General features: G+C 42.5%; 2 protein-coding genes across 2 annotated transcripts; both read left to right on the top strand.

Moving 5' to 3' along the window:
* Positions 1-233: 233 nt before the first annotated feature.
* On the top strand, positions 234-20653 carry LOC110510218 (claudin-4-like). Its single transcript, XM_021591602.2, has 2 exons — positions 234-535; positions 18929-20653. The coding sequence occupies exon 2, from the start codon at positions 19475-19477 to the stop codon at positions 20117-20119; it is 645 nt and encodes a 214-aa protein (XP_021447277.1). The 5' UTR covers positions 234-535; positions 18929-19474; the 3' UTR covers positions 20120-20653.
* Positions 9947-11337, top strand: LOC110510217 (claudin-4-like). Its single transcript, XM_021591601.2, has one exon. The coding sequence runs from the start codon at positions 10143-10145 to the stop codon at positions 10788-10790; it is 648 nt and encodes a 215-aa protein (XP_021447276.1). The 5' UTR covers positions 9947-10142; the 3' UTR covers positions 10791-11337.
* Positions 20654-20979: the final 326 nt, after the last annotated feature.

Raw genomic sequence — 20979 nt, 5'->3', positions numbered from 1 at the left:
ATTTCACATGACTGGGCAGGGGTAGAGAAATGAACATTCAGTTCTCTGGAAACAGCTCTGGTGAACATTCTTGCAGTTGGCATGCTAATTGCAACCTCCCTCGACTTGAGACATCTGTGACATTGTGTTGTGTGACAACTGCACATTTTAGAGTGGCCTTTGTAAGGATCATGTTTAATTAGCTCCTTGATATGACACACCTGTTAGGTTTTTTGAATTGTCTTGGCAAATGAGACATGCTCACTAACAGGGATGGAAACAAATGTGTGCATGAAATTTGAGAGCCATTCCTTCAAGAAGAATACGAACTGTTCTACTTGATGCTGCTTTGAACTGAGTCATTACTGAACTCTCTCCATGTCCCTGTGTCTCCTGGATGCTGCTGTGAATTGAGTCATTACTGAACTCCATGTCCCTGTGTCTACAGGATTCTGCTGTGAACTGAGTCATTACTGAACTCTCTCCATGTCCCTGTATCTACTGGCCAGGTCACCGCTTTGTGGAAGTAACACGTGGCGCTGATATTTAGGCCGAGGTAAGTAGAATGTTTCTGTGTGCTCTAAGGCAACGGTGTCTAGATGGATTTTATATTTGTAGTCCTTCAACTAGACCTTTTTTGGAACACACTTTTTTTGTCTCACTGAGATTTACTGTCAGGGCCCAGGTTTGACAGAATCTGTGCAGAATATCAGAATATCTATAATAGCTGTAGGCCCTCCTGTGGACAGAAGCACCAGATCATCAGCAAACGGTAGACATTTGACTTCAGATTCTAGTAGGGTGAGGCCAGGTGCTGCAGACTGTTATACTGCCCTCGCCAATTCGTTGATATATATGTTGAAGAGGGTGGGGCTTAAGCTACATCCCTGTCTCAACCTCCAGCCATGTGGAAAGAAATGTGTGTGTTTTTGTTCATTTTAACCACATACTTGTTGTTTGTGTACATGGATTTTATAATGTCATGTGTTTTTAACCCAACATCACTTTCCATCTATTTGAATAGCAGACCCTCATGCCAAACTGAGTCAAAAACATTTTTGAAATCAACTAAGCTTGAGAAGGCTTTGCCTTTGGTTTGTCAATTAGGGTGTGCATGGTTTATACGTGTTCTGTCATATGGTAATTTGACATTTGCTCAGTACATTGTTTTCACTGAGGAAATGTACTGTTATGTCTGCTGTCATTTGTCTACTTCATTTAACTAGGCATGCCAGTTAAGAACAAACTCTTATTTACAATGACAGCTTACCAGGGGTCAATTGCCTTGTTCAAGGGAAGAACTTTTTTTTTTAGTTTGTCAGTGCAGGGTATTGCACCGCTCTAACCACTAGGCTACCTGCCAACCCATTAAAGATGACAGAGGATTTTCCCAAGGTTGCTGTTGACTCGTATCCTGCATACTTATTGGGGTCAAATTTGTCTCCACTTTTGTGGATTGGGGTGATCAGCCCTTGGTTACAAATATTGGGGAAGATGTCAGAGCTGAGGATGATGTGAATGAGTTTAAGTATAGCCAATTATAATTTGTGGTCTGTATATTTTATCCTTTCATTTAGGATACCATCAACACCACAGGCGTTTTGGGGATGGAGGGTTTGAATTTGTCCTGTAGTTAATTCAGTGTAATTGGAGAATCCAGTGGGTTCTGATAGTCTTTAATAGTTCCTGCTTTAACAAATGTTAATAGAGTGGATGGGACTACCAGCCCTCTGCAACCTAGAGGGCAACCAGTGGGTCTGTCTCCTTTGTACCATGTTTATTTTGTCTGTATTACCATGTTGTCTGTATTACCATGTTGTACCATGTTTCTTTTGTCTGTATTTCCAATTTATTTGATGAGGTCTGGGTTCCTGGTTCATCTAGGCCAAAGGCAGATGACCTCAGACCTTATATATTCCAGGATGAGATAATAAAAGCTTTGTGTTCCATAGTGTCTAGTGTTGTTTTTGTGTGGTATAGGCCTGGACCATCACAGTAGGTGTGAGCAGAACATGTTGAGCATCTGATACATCCTGCGACCTAAGGGGTCGCAGGATGGGCTTTGGGCGGGTGTAATAGCGGGGGTTGGGCCTGTTGCTTTTTTCACGGCCTGAGCATATGTCCTGCTGTCATGTTGAGGTCCTTGCCACTGAGGCAGGTGGGCATGGGGTGGGCAGAAGGGGCATAGGTCATTTGAACATCTTGGCCATGTTCTGTTATAATCTCCACCCGGCACAGCCAGAAGAGGACTGGCCACCCCACATAGCCTGGTTCCTCTCTAGGTTTCTTCCTAGGTTTTGGCCTTCCTAGGGAGTTTTTCCTAGCCACCGTGCTTCTACACCTGCATTGCTTGCTGTTGGGGTTTTAGGCTGGGTTTCTGTACAGCACTTTGAGAAATCAGCTGATGTACGAAGGGCTATATAAATACATTTAATTTGATTTGATAGGTCTGATATGGGGGGACTATGTACTGTATGGTGTGGCCAGGGTTTGCTTGGGGTGGTCTTAGCTGGTTGGAGTGTGGCTGGTAATGCTGTGGTCTTGGTGTAGGTCCTCTTGGCGTGGAATCTCTCGGTGCAGGTCCTTCGGGAGGGGGTCTTGCAGGTCTGAGAGGGTGTCTAGCTAGTCTGGGCGGGGCATCCATTGCTCTGTTGCTCCTTTGTGAGGTGCTGGGGCGACGGTTGAGGGTGACGTCCTTTGGGGTCCTTGTAAAAGTTGTGATTTCTGCCTTGCAGAGGTGGACCTGGTCGTAATGTCTGTTGGAGTGGTCGGCCAGGTAGATTTGTCATCACCGACTTCTGCATGCGGATCGAAGGAAAGCCTGAGCTGGGGGCCTCGCTGTACTTCGGCTGGGTGGCGGCTGCCCTGCTCCTGATTGGAGGGGTCATACTGGGCATCACTGTGGGAGTGTTTGGATGGATGATGGGAATCTTTGGATGGATAGTCTCCCTAGCACCCTGTGCTCTCTCTATTTTGCTCCCATTCAGTTATTATCCTGACCCCCAATATAGGAACATTTGGAAGGTTCTGATCACAACCTCCATCTCCTCCATCCTGGGAGCTCTAGGAGTGATGGGCTCCATCTTTGGGACCAGGTGCTGTAACTGCATCAAGAGTAACAGGGTCAAGGCCAGGTTCATCGTTGGAACATTCTTCATCCTGGCCGGTATCCTGCAGCTCACCACTGTGTTTTTGTTTGACCATTACTTAAGAGCGGATGTCCACCTGAAGCGCTACCCATTCGTCCTGTTTACCCAGCATGACCTGGTTATTTTAGCTGAAGTCTGTAGGTGGTCCGCCTCCATGCTCCTGATAGGAGGAACTATACTCTGCTGCTGCTTCTACAAGAGGAACCAGCCAGACTCAACAATGACTCAATCAACCTCCCGCTAACAACTCAGGTCATATAGGAGTTTATGTCATATTGTGTTGGGATCATAGTCTGGTGCAGCTGCTGCTGCTACTGCTTTAACAGAGAGGACAGACTTTCTTTTAATGAAAACAATGGAGACAATATACAGTGCCTTGCGAAAGTATTCGGCCCCCTTGAACTTTGCGACCTTTTGCCACATTTCAGGCTTCAAACATAAAGATATAAAACTGTATTTTTTGTTTGAAGAATCAACAACAAGTGGGACACAATCATGAAGTGGAACGACATTTATTGGATATTTCAAACTTTTTTAACAAATCAAAATCTGAAAAATTGGGCGTGCAAAATTATTCAGCCCCTTTACTTTCAGTGCAGCAAACTCTCTCCAGAAGTTCAGTGAGGATCTCTGAATGATCCAATGTTGACCTAAATGACTAATGATGATAGATACAATCCACCTGTGTGTAATCAAGTCTCCGTATAAATGCACCTGCACTGTGATAGTCTCAGAGGTCCGTTAAAAGCGCAGAGAGCATCATGAAGAACAAGGAACACACCAGGCAGGTCCGAGATACAGTTGTGAAGAAGTTTAAAGCCGGATTTGGATACAAAAAGATTAGTTAAAAAAGTTTGAAATATCCAATAAATGTCGTTCCACTTCATGATTGTGTCCCACTTGTTGTTGATTCTTCACAAAAACATACAGTTTTATATCTTTATGTTTGAAGCCTGAAATGTGGCAAAAGGTCGCAAAGTTCAAGGGGGCCGAATACTTTCGCAAGGCACTGTAATTGTGATTCTATATGTAATTCTATGATAAAATGGCCTCTATCCTTTCTGTTCAATGTTAAAAAGTCGGAAAGGACCAGATAGGTGTGAAAGCAACATTTTCATTGTTCCACCTTGTCTTTAACAGGTCAAAGAATAGTTCATGATATATTGTGTTCAAATATTCAGTTAATTTAGACTGGGAGTTCCTGAGGAGACTGCAATGAAGGGACATTTTCTCACTGTTTCCTCTCTGATTTCCTATACCTGTACTGATACTTCTCTTCATGTTTCTTTAAAATGGGATGAATTTAAGTGGAGAAAGAATTGAATCAGTAGTTGAATGTTTAATCCTGTTAAAGATGTTCAAATTAAAAACGTATCTGACAGCAAAGTGTTTCCTGGTTGCTGCTGTGCATTTCCTGTTTATGTTCACCACGTTAACCACAAGCCTACAGTCAGTTACTGGGACCTTCTGACTGAAACATATGTCATAGTGTATAATTATTTCAACCAATTTTATTAAACTGTTATCATTAGTCTATTTAGTCTATTGTATAGTTCATTTCAGTCCATGGATCGAACCTTAAGATGATTTGTTTCACACTCACACTCAAGAGAAGCTCGCAGCGAGGCAGCATGCTGAAGTGCATGGAGATCATGGGCATCACTATGGGAGTCATAGGATGGAATGTCTCTACAGTGCCCTGTGCTTTGTTTACATCGGGAGTGATGGACTTTCCATAGTACAGAGAGGTCAATCTGGTTCAGATCATCACCTACTTCTCCATTATTCTAGGTTGCTAGGGATGATATTCTCCATCTCAGGAACAAAGTGCACCAACTGTACCCAGAGGAATATGAAGATGTCTATAGCTGAAGTGATTATCTTTGGCGGAATATTCTTCATCCTGGCCGGTCTCATCCACCTGATCTTGATCTTCTTGGTTGTCCTTGACTTGACACAAAACTCGGACCCTGAGAACTTCCTGCGGAGTAATAACCTTACGTTCTCAGCTGAATTTAACAGATGGGCTGCTTCACTGCTTCTGATAGGAGGAACTATACTCTGCTGCTGTTGCTGCTTCATGAAACAAAAACCTGAGTTGAAAACTGACTCTGATTCCCTAAGTCATGTCTTACACAACCTGAATTTATCTTAGCCATTCTACCACTGTAAGCAATAGGTTGTAAGCAATACATGCAGTATAGTCATAAGGAATATGATGATATATAATAGCTACACTTAGAAATCAGTTGAATCAGGTGTGTTACTGCCTGGCTGGAATAAAAGCCTACATCCACACATTCAAAATGTCTTCGAGGGGAATCCCTACACTCCAAAACTGACATTTCACCTGTAAATTAACTGATATAATTATTATTAACATCACACAATTAAAATACATCTTTCTTTTATGTTTAAATTATTTTTTTCAGGCAATTATGAAATATATAAATGCCCTATAAAGCTTTGGCCAACACATTTGGGTAAAAACAACAGTCAGAAACAGTCGGTAAGGGCCCCTGGACAGCTGCACGCTAGTTACTTCTTGTTTTCATACCCTTCACTTCCTCTTCGTGTCTGTCCTGTCTGTCCTCTCTTATCGAATGCAGACACCAGTCTGACATATTTACCATAAAATGTTAACTTCACTTCTGCTTCATTCATATATAACTAGGGCAAAATAACTTGGTCTGTTTGGTCACAGCTGCAGACATACCTATGACCTCTTCCTCATATTTGATGGTAATTCTAACGTTGGGTTGATCTCCTCAGGCTCCTCATTTCCACCTAGTTCCTCGTTAGTGTCTGTGTCTGAGTAGTGAGGAATTACTTTTGTTCTGGTTTGGTTTGTGAAGTCAATTTCAGTAGAAATTAGTAAGTTAGTAAGTTTTTCTACGCACCTTTTTTAACAGTAGGGTCACCCAGGGATCTTTTTTAACAGTAGGGTCACCTAGGGGTCTTTTTTAACAGTAGGGTCACCCAGGGGTCTTTTTTAACAGTAGGGTCACCCAGGGATCTTTTTTAACAGTAGGGTCACCCAGGGATCTTTTTTTTACAGTAGGGTCACCCAGGGATCTTATGAAATATACTGAACAAAAATCTAAAAGCAAAATGCGACAATTTCAAATATCTTGCTCAGTTACAGTTTATATAAGGATATCAGCCAATTTATCAGCCAAGTCCTAATCTACGGATTTCACATGATTGGGCAGGGACGCAGCCAAGGGGGGGCCTGGGAGGGCATAGCCAGGCCCAGCCAATCAGAATGAGTTTTTCCCCAAAAAGTGCTTTATTACAGACATAAATACTCCTCAGCACCCTTGCCCTCCCCCCTCTGACGATCCCGCAGGTGAAGATGTGGAGGTCCTGGTCTGGCGTGGTTACACGTGGTCTGCGTTTGTGAGGCCGGTTGGACGTACTACCAAATTCTCTAAAACGAAGTTAGAGGATAATTATTGTAGAGAAATTAACATTAAATTCTCTGTAAACGGCGCTGGTCGACGTTCCTGCCGTCAGCATTCCAATTGCAAGCGCCTTCACAACTTGAGACATCTGTGTCATTGTGTGACAAAATTGCACATTTTAGAGTGGCCTTTTATTGTCCCCCAGCACAAGGTGCACCTGTGTAATGATCATGCTGTTTAATTATCTCCTTGATATGCCACACCTGTCAGGTTTTTGGGATTGTCTTGGCAAAAGAGAAACACTTTACAGGTTGCGTTTATATTTTTGTTCAGTGTAGTTAGTGTTGGGTCTCGTATTCCTCAGCAGGATCCATGGTGTTGGTGTCTCATGATCCTCAGCAGGATCCATGGTGTTGGTGTCTCATGATCCTCATCAGGATCCATGGTGTTGGTGTCTCATGATCCTCAGCAGGATCCATGGTGTTGGTGTCTCATATTCCTCAGCAGGATCCATGGGGTTTAAGGAAATGTATTTGGCTATACACTGACTCTCTGTGTGTTGATCTGCCTTTTACAGACCTCCCAATAGAGAGTAAACAACTGCTCTATTTCTACTGACCTTCTGTGTGTGTAGACAGACAGAGAGGCAGAGAAAGGCAGTCGTTTATTTGGAAGGTTATACTAATCTCTCTCTCTCAATTTTCACCTAAAATTAACATACCCAAATCTAACTGCCTGTAGCTCAGGCCCCAATGAAAGGATATGCCTATTCTTGGCACCATTTGAAAAGAAACACTTGGAAGTTCATGGATTTTTTTTGTTTGTACCATCATCTTTGAAATGCAAAAGAAAGGCCACAATGTATTATTCCAGCCCAGGTGCAATTTAGATTGTGTTAGACTGATCCAATGATATTGGTATTGCATTACTGTTCAAAATGTTGTATTAGCTTCTTCGGGATCGGTGTCTCTTCACCGGACGTTGAGCTAACATAGGCTAATGTAAATAGCATGAGGTTGAGCTAACATAGGCTAATGTAAATAGCATGAGGTTGAGCTAACGTAGGCTAATGTAAATAGCATGAGGTTGAGCTAACGTAGGCTAATGTAAATAGCATGAGGTTGAGCTAACGTAGGCTAATGTAAATAGCATGAGGTTGAGCTAACACAGGCTAATGTAAATAGCATGAGGTTGAGCTAACGTAGGCTAATGTAAATAGCATGAGGTTGAGCTAACACAGGCTAATGTAAATAGCATGAGGTTGAGCTATGTTAGCTCAACCTCATGCTATTTACATTAGCCTACGTTAGCTCAACCTCATGCTATTTACATTAGCCTACGTTAGCTACGTTAGCTCAACCTCATGCTATTTACATTAGCCTAACGTAGCTAACGTAGGCTAATGTAAATAGCATGAGGTTGAGCTAACGTAGGCTAATGTAAATAGCATGAGGTTAGGCTAATTAGGCACATTTGGGCAGTCATAAAGCCCTCCACTATCTAGGAAGACCCCCCCCCCCCCCCTCTCTCTCTCTCTCTAACAGTCACTGATTTACTGTTGTGTGAGCAAACTTTTAATTTGTCAAAGAATCCCCATTCCTACTGATTTCCTGCAGTACAACATTCTTATTACAATTTCAAAACTGTTACATTTACAGTGATACACACATACACATAGCTATCAACTTCTGCTCTTGTGCTTGAGAAGTTGTGTATCGTGGGAGCATAGTGGAGCTTGAATGAACGACAAATCATTTTGCTCAAATACAAATAGCGCAACTTTTCTGCGTTGTAGTCTTCAATGGATTTCAATGGTAGACTGCGAGCAGGTAAATATTGAATTGGAACGCAAAAATGCGCTGAGAAGTAACTGTCCTAGTCGGTGCTGCTGCTTTGAAAGTGGGTTGAAAATTACTAGGGCAAATGCGGTCTCACCACATGTTCTCTGGCGGCCCTAGAAACATTGGCGTAAAGCAATCTTATGTTTTGAGTTCTGACAACAGTTGAACTAAGGTCATGACACATTTGACCTTACGTTCTTTTAAAAAAATCCATGGGTACATAGTATCAAGGACTGCCCCTCAACAGGCAGTGACCTTCATACAGCAGAACTATTTCACCATTTGAACGTGATCACTAACCTGCCCCCCAAAAACGTTTTCTGTCCACTGTGCTCCACGAATGTCCCGCAAAAGCACTCCCTTGTCCTGCATTTGGGCTTTTTAGATGTGGTCAACCTAATTCCACTGGTGGAAACATTTCTACTGCAACATGTTACCACCCTCTTTTCACAAGCGGAGAATAACATTAAATCAACCCCATGTGGAGTTTTCTTGAAAGTGAAACTGTAAATCAGATTTAGACGAGGTGTTTAAACGAGGCATCCTTGGCTAAAGTGGGAGTGGTGTGGAATTGCAAGTTCACATGTGAAAAGCAATCACATGAAATAATTACATTTGCAGTTTCATATGTGAAAAACTGTCACATTTGAAAAACTCACTTTCACATTTGGAATTGCAAATTCACATGTGAAAAACAATCATGTGTTTTCTTACATGTGAACCTGCAAATTTGATTTTCACCTGTAAATATTTTTTTTACGTGAACTTGCAATTCCACGTGTGAAAGTGAGATATTCACGTAAGGTGAAAACATGTTATTCTCCTCACTTGTGAAAATGTCTCACGCCATGACCTTAGAGATCCTTATTTATTCTCTATGTTTTGTTAGCTCAGGGTGTGACTCGAGTGGGAGAATCTATGTTTTCTATTTCTTTGTTGCTTTTGCCGAGTGTAGTTCACAATCAGAGGTAGCTGTCTATCGTTGTCTCTGATTGGGGATCATATATAAGTTGTGATTTTCCGTTTGGGTTTTGTGGGGAGTTATTTTCTGTTTAGCTGTTTTGTTGCCTGACAGAACTGTGCGCTTTCGTTTTTTCTGCTTTGTTATTTTGTTGCGGTGTTCAGTTTATTAAAAACCACGATGCACCTTGGTCTCCTTCTTCAACCCACGAGAGTCATTACAAAATGTGATGTTAACATGTGAACTCTAAATTTAATAGATGTGAAAATATGGTTTCACGTGTGAAAGTTAAACTCAACATGTGAAAACAGATATTTCACATGTGAAACTGCAAATTTGACATGTGTTTTATTTTGTCAGGGGATACTGTTGACTATATTGTCTTATGATGCTCTAGGAATTGAATTATAGATTAAATTGTACATACTATTGTTGTCAGAGAGAGAGAGGAGGAAAGAGATTGAACTAGGAGAGGGGAAGGAGGAAAGTTGGAGAGAGAGCGAGACAATAGAGCAGGTTGGCTGTTAGGTGATCTCAAGGATGGCCCCTTCTCTCCTCCCTCTCCCCCTCCCTCCATCCTGAGGTGGAGGTTATAAGTACCTGTACTCTTGGTAGTCCTCCCCCATTCGGACTCAGACCTAGAGCAGCACATGGAGACGACCACCCACTGTATTCAGATTACACAGAGAGAAGACAAAGAACCTCTACGCCACATAGAGAGAGAGGAGACACAGACGAAGACAAAAGGCCATCCAGTTTCACTCAGACACGCAGACAAACAGAGAAACCAACGCCAACCAGATCCAATATGGTGTCAGCTGGGTTACAGATGCTGGGCACGGCCCTGGGGGTCATTGGCTGGATCGGGACTATCATTGAATGCGCCATGCCCATGTGGAGGGTCTCCGCCTTCATTGACAGCAACATCATCACCTCTCAGGTCATCTGGGAGGGTATCTGGATGAGATGCGTGGTTCAGAGCACGGGCCAGATGCAGTGTAAGATCTATGACTCCATGTTGGCCTTACCTCAGGACCTTCAGGCTGCCAGAGCCATGACTGTCATCGCCATCCTCTCCGGCATCATCGCCATCCTATTGGCTGTAGCCGGGGGAAAGTGCACCAACTGTGTGGAGGACGAGGCGTCCAAGGCTAAAGTGGGCGTGGCGTCTGGGGTGGTGTTCATCATTGCCGGGGTTCTATGTCTGATCCCTGTCTGCTGGACGGCCCACAGCATCATCCAGGACTTCTACAACCCGCACCTGCCAAGCGCTAAGAAGAGGGAGCTGGGGGGCGCGCTCTATATGGGTTGGGGGGCAGCTGCCATGCTGCTGATTGGAGGAGGCCTGCTCTGCTTCAACTGCCCCGAGAAGGACGAGGGATCCTACACCGCCAGGTACAACAAGTCCCCTCGCTCTGAAACCTTGGGGCCAGCCTCTGTGAAAGACTACGTCTGAGAAAGGAAGAGAGGGAGAGAGAGAGAAGAATGGAAGAGCAAGAGTGGAAGCGAAGAGAGCGAGGTCTGTCTGCCATGGGAGACTGTCTGTCTGTAGCTGAGATCCAGCTAAATTGACTCTATTCTGGCACTATGGTGCTGCTGTATTAGGAAGGTTTGATAATGAGGATATTTGAAGGTGATGAGCAAAGAGGAGGACCACAGTGACTAAAGAGTCCACGGAAGTTACAGTTGAAAGTGAACCACAGCTGAAGCTAGGTATAAAATATACTTTAGAACAAGAGGATTCTATCCCATAAGTCTTTGCATAAATATTGTCTGAACCTGTATATTCTCGACTTAGACCTGAAGAAGGAACTGAATTCCTTAAAAACAACCCCATGCAGTCTGCAACATTGTCCTGGGCTGGTTTGGCTGTGCGTGTGTGCGTGCGTGCGTGCGTGCGTGTGTGTGTGTGTGTGTGTGTACACGTTATTGTTAATATTGTCATGTGTAGCTTTTCTTAAAGTGTATGAGTTACAGTAGATAGTTCTGAAACTGTAAATAAATATCTTATTTGAATTTACGTTTTGATGGCATTTCATCAACACCATATTCAAGATGAGAAGTAATTTCCGCACTTTATTTCTATCAGATGCAATAACTTTAATTCAAGTAAATATAGCAAGTAAATATTAAACTATGTCCATAAAACAAAATATTTCTCAGGTATTTTTCCCTGCAGTTGTACTATCTAAGGGGGGAACTCCTACCCTATTCAGACTGTTCTCTCTGCTACCGCACAGCAAGCGGTACCGGAGCGCCAAGTCTAGGACCAAAAGGCTACTTAACAGCTTCTACCCCCCAAGCCATAAGACTGCTGAACAGCTAATCAAATGACCACCTAGACTGTTTGCATTGACCCTGCTGCTACTCACTGTTAATTATCTATGCATAGTCACAATTGTTTTACATGTACATATTACCTCAATTAACACTACTAACCTGTACCCCTGTACATTGACTCGGTACTGGTACCCACTGTATATAGCCTCACTCCTAACCTGTACCCCTGTACATTGAATCGGTACCGGTACCCACTGTATATAGCCTCACTCCTAACCTGTACCCCTGTACATTGACTCGGTACTGGTACCCACTGTATATAGCCTCACTCCTAACCTGTACCCCTGCACATTGACTCGGTACTGGTACCCACTGTATATAGCCTCACTCCTAACCTGTACCCCTGTACATTGACTCGGTACCGGTACCCACTGTATATAGCCTCACTCCTAACCTGTACCCCTGTACATTGACTCGGTACTGGTACCCACTGTATATAGCCTCACTCCTAACCTGTACCCCTGTACATTGAATCGGTACCGGTACCCACTGTATATAGCCTCACTCCTAACCTGTACCCCTGCACATTGACTCGGTACTGGTACCCACTGTATATAGCCTCACTCCTAACCTGTACCCCTGCACATTGACTCGGTACTGGTACCCACTGTATATAGCCTCACTCCTAACCTGTACCCCTGTACATTGACTCGGTACCGGTACCCACTGTATATAGCCTCACTCCTAACCTGTACCCCTGTACATTGACTCGGTACTGGTACCCACTGTATATAGCCTCACTCCTAACCTGTACCCCTGCACATTGACTCGGTACTGGTACCCACTGTATATAGCCTCACTCCTAACCTGTACCCCTGCACATTGACTCGGTACCGGTACCCACTGTATATAGACTCACTCCTAACCTGTACCCCTGCACATTGACTCGGTACCGGTACCCACTGTATATAGCCTCACTCCTAACCTGTACCCCTGCACATTGACTCGGTACCGGTACCCACTGTATATAGCCTCACTCCTAACCTGTACCCCTGTACATTGACTCGGTACTGGTACCCACTGTATATAGCCTCACTCCTAACCTGTACCCCTGCACATTGACTCGGTACTGGTACCCACTGTATATAGCCTCACTCCTAACCTGTACCCCTGCACATTGACTCGGTACCGGTACCCACTGTATATAGCCTCACTCCTAACCTGTACCCCTGCACATTGACTCGGTACTGGTACCCACTGTATATAGCCTCACTCCTAACCTGTACCCCTGCACATTGACTCGGTACTGGTACCCACTGTATATAGCCTCACTCCTAACCTGTACCCCTGTACATTGACTCGGTACTGGTACCCACTGTATATAGCCTCACTCCTAACCTGTACCCCTGCACATTGACTCGGTACTGGTACCCACTGTATATAGCCTCACTCCTAACCTGTACCCCTGCACATTGACTCGGTACCGGTACCCACTGTATATAGACTCACTCCTAACCTGTACCCCTGCACATTGACTCGGTACCGGTACCCACTGTATATAGCCTCACTCCTAACCTGTACCCCTGCACATTGACTCGGTACCGGTACCCACTGTATATAGCCTCACTCCTAACCTGTACCCCTGCACATTGACTCGGTACCGGTACCCACTGTATATAGACTCACTCCTAACCTGTACCCCTGCACATTGACTCGGTACTGGTACCCACTGTATATAGACTCACTCCTAACCTGTACCCCTGCACATTGACTCGGTACTGGTACCCACTGTATATAGCCTCACTCCTAACCTGTACCCCTGCACATTGACTCGGTACCGGTACCCACTGTATATAGACTCACTCCTAACCTGTACCCCTGCACATTGACTCGGTACCGGTACCCACTGTATATAGCCTCACTCCTAACCTGTACCCCTGCACATTGACTCGGTACTGGTACCCACTGTATATAGCCTCACTCCTAACCTGTACCCCTGCACATTGACTCGGTACCGGTACCCACTGTATATAGCCTCACTCCTAACCTGTACCCCTGCACATTGACTCGGTACCGGTACCCACTGTATATAGCCTCACTCCTAACCTGTACCCCTGCACATTGACTCGGTACCGGTACCCACTGTATATAGCCTCACTCCTAACCTGTACCCCTGCACATTGACTCGGTACCGGTACCCACTGTATATAGACTCACTCCTAACCTGTACCCCTGCACATTGACTCGGTACCGGTACCCACTGTATATAGCCTCACTCCTAACCTGTACCCCTGTACATTGACTCGGTACTGGTACCCACTGTATATAGCCTCACTCCTAACCTGTACCCCTGTACATTGACTCGGTACTGGTACCCACTGTATATAGCCTCACTCCTAACCTGTACCCCTGTACATTGACTCGGTACTGGTACCCACTGTATATAGCCTCGTTGTTGATATTTTATTGTTGTTCTTTTAATAATATTTTTTTTTTTCCTTTAGTATATTTAGTAAATATTTTCTTAACTCTATTTCTTGAACTGCATTGTTGGTTAAGAGTTTGTAAGTAAGCATTTCACGGTATTACTTTCCTGTTGTATTCGGCGCAAGTGATAAATACAATTTGATTTGAGTTGAGCACTTGTAAATTGAACGTCCCACTGGGCATAGACATCAGTTCAACACATCTAGTTTTGATTTTACATTTGGTTGAGTTGTCAACTACCGTGAATTCAATGTGAAATCAACAACAAAACATTTCACTACGTCATTAGATTTAGGTTCAAAGTTGGGTTCAAAAACAACTTAAGCAAGAAAATAGCACGCCATTCACCCGCCGCTTTTCGTTTGGCGCGGAGATCAAATGAATGAAGGTCTGGCGACGGTGTGTATACAGATATTCTGACCTTGACTTAATTCCACCACCTTTACTGGCGATGAAACGATGAATAAGGTCGAGCAACCTGTCGGTTCCAAGTGGAACGACGTCTACTTTATTTATTTCAGATAGAAGTAACACCATTCTACATGCACTGTCATTTACAAATTGATAAGTGCTATTGATAAGAGCTATTGATAAGAGCTATTGATAAGAGCTATTGATAAGTGCTATTGATAAGAGCTATTAATAAGAGCTTTTGATAAGAGCTTTTGATAAGAGCTATTGATAAGAGCTAGGTAAATGAGAAATCAATTGTTTTAGATATACTTGACCTTGTGATCACTGGAGACCAATGTGAAACCTGTCATATGGCAGCAAACTGAAGCATATCATCATATCACCTTTTCCACAGTGAAGTTTATGAAATGCTGGCCTTATAACTTGAAGGCATGACATTTGAAGACCCAAGCTATAGGCTTCTGTAGCAATGACAGTACAGCGCCAAACCTACCGAGTTGGTTTATGATTTCTAGAAAGTTTTAATTATTTATATGTCCTGACTTTTCACTGTATATAAAAATATATATTGGTAGCCACCATCAGTTTTTATTTTATTTAACTAGGCAAGTCAGTTAAGAACCAATTCTTATTTACAATGTCAGCCTAGGAACAGTGGGTTAACTGCCTTGTTCATGGGTAGAATTAAAGATTTATTTCCTTGTCAGCTCAGGGATTCGATCTAGCAACCTTTCAGTTTCTAATCCAACGCTCTAACCAGTAGGCTACCTGCCATTACACAGTCATTTATAACTGCCACTTAAGTATTAGTTTCCTTACATTGTTAACTCACTTTAGTGTTAGTTTCCTTACATTGTTAACTCACTTTAGTGTTAGTTTCCTTACATTGTTAACTCACTTTAGTATTAGTTTCCTTAAATTTATAACTGTCACTTTAGTGTTAGTTTCCTCACATTTATAACTGTCACTTTAGTGTTAGTTTCCTTACATTTATAACTGTCACTTTAGTGTTAGTTTCCTTACATTTTGTATCACTCCATTACATCATTAGTTTACCTTTCTTTGCTCTGTCTCGTTCTTCTGATTGTTCCTCAGGATCGCTAGCAATAGTGGATCATATCAGTATTACAAGTTGTGCAACAAATTGGGACATGCAGCCTATTTTAATCATTATGCAACCCATACTTAGCTGTTTTAAACCTGGAGCCTGGCCCACAGTTTAAGACCACTGGACTGTTTTCATCACATGATTAGTGAAGATTATTAGGATAGATTTATAGGACTGCTGTTTGACCCCTATTGTACACTTTTCTCACCTTCCAATATTTCATAGATTGAACAATTGAATTTGGCAACTTCAATTGATCCATCAATATATGTTGTACATAAAAGCTCTACAAACTCATTTAAAAAAATTATAATTCAAAATTACTTTCCTAACCTAAAGAATATACAAGATCAGAGTATTTTTAAATCTACCAATTGATGCTGAAAATGAGATTTGCATGGCATTCTTTCATTGATCTCAAATTTTCTGAACGGTCGCTCCATATATTCTAGTGCACTTGTCAATCGACTTGCCAATCGTCAAAACATTTCTGTAAAAAACCCAAGGATAAAACCTTGTGTTCCTATTTTTTAAATGTTCTTATTAGGCTCGGGCTGTTGGTGGTAGATGCAGCCAATTCAGCTGCCCTGCGCGCCGGATAGGCAAACTGTTGCCATTTCACGTGTACTCTAAATCTACCACTGGCCAATCAGATTGCTCAGATAACCGAGTCTGCAGGAACGTAGCAGGCATGAAAGAAAGCTACATTAAAGTTCGTACTGTAAGATTTAAAAAAATAAAATAAAAAACATGAGTAGAGAGAGACTGTCAACGAATACAGCAAAGAGCTGCTGTTTTTATGAGTGACTTCATGTTTAAGTTCTTACTCAGCACTGTCAACACTTTGTATTCAATACTTTCATAAGTCATAAAATGCGTGTTCTTCCTATTTCCACTCAGCGCTACAACAAGCAGTAATGAATTAGGAAAGTGTATCTATAGGCTTTCGTTGTCATTATTAACAGATTTGGTCTTTTTTAATATCAAGGAATATTTCACTCTCTCTATTCGTAGGAGTAACAACGTGAATTTGTGCATGAGGCAGAAATAATGCGGTGCGAGTTTCGCCATCAACTGGAAGACGGTGTACCTTTTTGGTCAGTGTCAGTGGAGGAAAGGGAGAGTGGAGGGATGTTGAGAGATGGACCCTCAGTCTGCTGCTCTCTCCCTCCGCTGAGACTGACCATCAGATGCAAGCACCATCAGCACAGTAAAATAAAAAGCAAATGAGTTAAATGTGTGCTCACTCAGCTGTTCATCACAAGTATATTGTTTTAACTAAGCAAGTCAGTTAAGAACAAATTCTTATTTAAAATGATGGCGCTACCTGCCGCATAGTGGATCTATTACCGGTGTGATCATATAGCCTACCTCAAATTTTGTAATATCGTTTAAAAAACAGTCCCGAGCAACAATGCATTGGCAGGTAAATTCAAGCAAAGACAGTATAGGGTGAAAATGTATTGGGCCTATAGCTTACTGCACAAACCTCATTGCTACATTACTGTTTTTAATTGGATAATGTTGCATAGGCTTACATTTTTTAAGTCGGGTTAATAAAAAAATCAGAGTGGTGGATCTCGGCATGCATTTTGACTCAGGAAGTGATCTTGACTCACAAAAGGTTGGTGACTAATGTTCTAGTGAGTCTGTCGAGATAATTCAAGTTAAAAGGTACACGAAATTTAAGTGGATGGCTTTTGATAAATGTACTGAAAACCCTAAGTTCTCATTTACAACTGCAACCTGGCCAAGATAAAGCAAAGCATGTCGACACAAACAACAACACAGAGTTACATATGGAATAAACAAACATACAATCAATAATACAGTAGAAAAATCTATATACAGCATGTGTAAATGCGGTAGGATAAGAGAGGTAAGGCAATAAATAGGCCATGATGATGAAGTAATTACAATATAGCAATTAAACACTGAAATGGTAGGATGTGCAGAAGATGAAACTGCAAGTTGAGATACTGGGGTGCAAAGGAGTAAGATAAATAAATAAATACAGTATGGGGATGAGGTAGATTTGATGGGCTATTTACAGATGAGCTATGTACAGGTGCAGTGATCTGTGAGCTGCTCTGACAGCTGGTGCTTAAAGCTTGTGACGGAGGTAAGAGTCTCCAGCTTCAGTTATAACCTAAGATAAGTTGCTTTGCATGGTATAAACAAGATGGCGCCGCCAGAGAGTGCCGCCTCGCTTCTAGTCCTTAGGAAACTTTGCAGTATTTTGTTTTTTTTATGTATTATTTCTTATATTGTTAGCCCAGAAAATCTTTATCTTATTTCCTCCTTAAAGGACAATTCCACCCAAAAACAATCCTTTGCTATTTTTTTAAAATTTGTCCATCAACGACGTAGTCCCAAAATGTTTTGCTTGTCAGCACTCAAGTTTTCAAGATATGTAACTTTCAAAATAAAAAAATATATATATTTTGAAAGTTATATAACTTGAAAACTTGAGTGCTGACAAGCAAAACATTTTGGGACTACGTCAACAGTGAACTATTGAAACAAATCCCCAAATATCGTTTTCAGGTGGAATTGTAAAACTACTCAAATGCATGTATTCATTGCCTCCTACTGCCCTGAGGAGGTATAACATTCTGGTCTCATGAGGTACTCAATACATTTACATTTCAGCAGTGGAGTAAAAGTAAAGATACCTAAATAGAAAATGACTCAAGTAAAAGCAAAAGTTACCCAGTAAAATACTACTTGGGTAAAAGTCTGAAAGTATCAGTGGTACAGTGGTGGATAAAGTATTCAATTGTCATATTTGAGTAAAAGTAAATGCTAATCAAATTCCTTATCTTAAGAAGACCAGACTGCACAATTGTTATTATTATTTACAGACAATTATTATTAGTTGTTTATTTTATTTTTACGGACAGCCAGGGGCACTATTTACAATTTCAGTATTTGTGTTTAGTGATTCCGCCAGATCAGAGGCAGTAGGGATGATGCGTTATTATTGATAAATGCGTGAATTGGACCATAATTCCGTCCTGCCTGAGCATGCGAAATATATCAGGTACTTTTTGGTGTCAGGAGAAATGTATGGGTGTAAAATGTACATATTTTCTTTAGGAATGTATTGGAGTAAAGTTGTTAACAAATATAAATAGTAGAGTACAGATATCCCAAAAAACGACTTAATTAGTACTTTCACTTAAGCACTTTACACCACTGCATTTCAGTCTTTAGGCAGGATCCACAGTTGGATGTCACTCACTGTAAAGACAGTCTTGGAAATAACATACTGAAGTTAATACTGTGTGTGTGTGTGTGTTCAGGTGGGGGTTGGAGAGAGAGACATTGTCCTGTGTTTGGGAGCGTTGCTTGAGAACCTTCAGTAAAGCTCATATCACCAGAACAAAACACACAAAGAGCAGGAAACAAGGCCCAGGGATATCCAGTGTCACCTTTCCTCTATTGTTCGGGAGCATAGAAACCCAAACCCAAACCCCACCCTCCCCACCTCCCTCCAAAGTGTGATCTATATAATAAGATCCTGTTTACTCCTCGTCATCCCAGAACTCAGGCTATCAGAGAGAAGGAAGAAGACCACCAGTGGTCAGTCTGAAGGAATAAGAGGCAGACGAAGAAGAAGGAGAGGAGAGCCTCCATTGCAACCTTTCCGTGTTCGAGACTGTGCAGCATTGTCTAGACAGAAGCAGTTTGACTTGATCGAATCATTGACAAATAACCGTGTAGAGGCTAAATGTGTGCAGGGGTGTAAGTCGATCATCTGTACAACAGCAGCAGTAGATTCAGCGTACCAGCCGTAGTAACCAGCGGCACTAGTATACCTTGAACTTCGAACTTTGTATACTTCAGCCATGGCTTCCCAGGGCCTCCAGATTATGGGAGTAATGCTGGCCATGATTGGCTGGCTGGGGACCATCCTCACTTGTGCCATGCCCATGTGGAGGGTCACTGCCTTTGTCGGAGCCAACATCGTCACCGCTCAGGTCATCTGGGAAGGGTTATGGATGAACTGCGTGGTTCAGAGCACGGGCCAGATGCAGTGTAAGGTCTATGACTCCATGCTGGCCTTACCCCAGGACCTCCAGGCCGCCAGAGCTATGGTCATCGTGGCAGTGATTGTGGGCGTCTGCGGCGTCATGATGGCCATTGTCGGGGGGAAATGCACCAACTGCATGGAGGACGAGGCTGCCAAAGCCAAAGCCTGCATCATCGCCGGGATCGTCTTCATCATCTGTGGCCTCCTCATCTTCATCCCTGTGTCATGGTCGGCCAATACCCTGATCAGAGACTTCTATAACCCCTTGGTGATAGAGGCCCAGAGGAGGGAGCTGGGGGCGTCTCTGTACATCGGCTGGGGCTCCGCAGGGCTGCTGCTATTGGGAGGGGGTCTGCTCTGCTGCAACTGCCCCCCCAAGGAGGGCAACATGGGCAGGCCATATGTGGCAGCTAAGTTCGCCCCCGTCCGGACCACATCTCCATCCATGAACTATGTGTGAGTGAGGAATAGAGTCTCTGGTGGATATGGGGACATTCTACATTTTTACATTTTACATTTTAGTCATTTAGCAGACACACTTATCCAGAGTGACTTACAGTTAGTGCATTCATCTTAAGACCGCTTGGTGGGACAACCACATATCACAGGCATAGTATGTACACTTTTCCTCAATAAAGTAGCTATCAGCAAAGTCAGAGCTAGTAAGGGGAGGGGTTCAGGTGCTTTTGGAAGATGGGACTGGGGATATAGGAGCAGGATGGGGAGTTCAATGTTACAGATGAAATGCTGATGCTCTTATTGAGTTGTCCGATGCTCTTTTGCAGATGACACTAAGTTTTGTCTATTCTACATATTGCCAGCTCTATGTTCTAAGTATATATTATATCTTATGACATGATTTGATGTTGGGTCTGCTCCGCTTGATATATTTCTATATTCTGAATTTTGCTAGGTGACTTTGAAGTTGTAATGTTTTTACATTGATGTCCTCCTGTGACAACTTATTTATTTTTTCATTCTGTCTGTATTTTTACATTCTGTCTGTATCTGTATGTTACATTCTGTCTGAGTACTCTCTTTTGTATGCTTTTCAGTATGTGCATTTTTCCCCCTTCATTTCACAAATATTCACATTTGAAATAAAAGTAGATTTTAAAACGAAAATAAATGTCTGTTTGAATATAAATATTTAGCATCATGGTTTAAGTTACGTTGTTGTTCTCTGTTCATTCGAGTTGCGCAAAGTAGACGCATAGACCTAGATTGATTGATTAAGAGGAATTTCTATTGGCAAGTGCATTTTTCGCCGTTAGGCTGTTCGACATTTTTAAATTGACTGTCCTCGTGGGGTGACAGTAT

This window comes from Oncorhynchus mykiss, chromosome Y, assembly GCF_013265735.2.
Source record: "Oncorhynchus mykiss isolate Arlee chromosome Y, USDA_OmykA_1.1, whole genome shotgun sequence".
Lineage (NCBI taxonomy): Eukaryota > Metazoa > Chordata > Actinopteri > Salmoniformes > Salmonidae > Oncorhynchus > Oncorhynchus mykiss.
The sequence above is the reverse complement of the archived record's forward strand: the minus strand, read 5'-3'. Positions and strand labels throughout refer to the sequence as shown.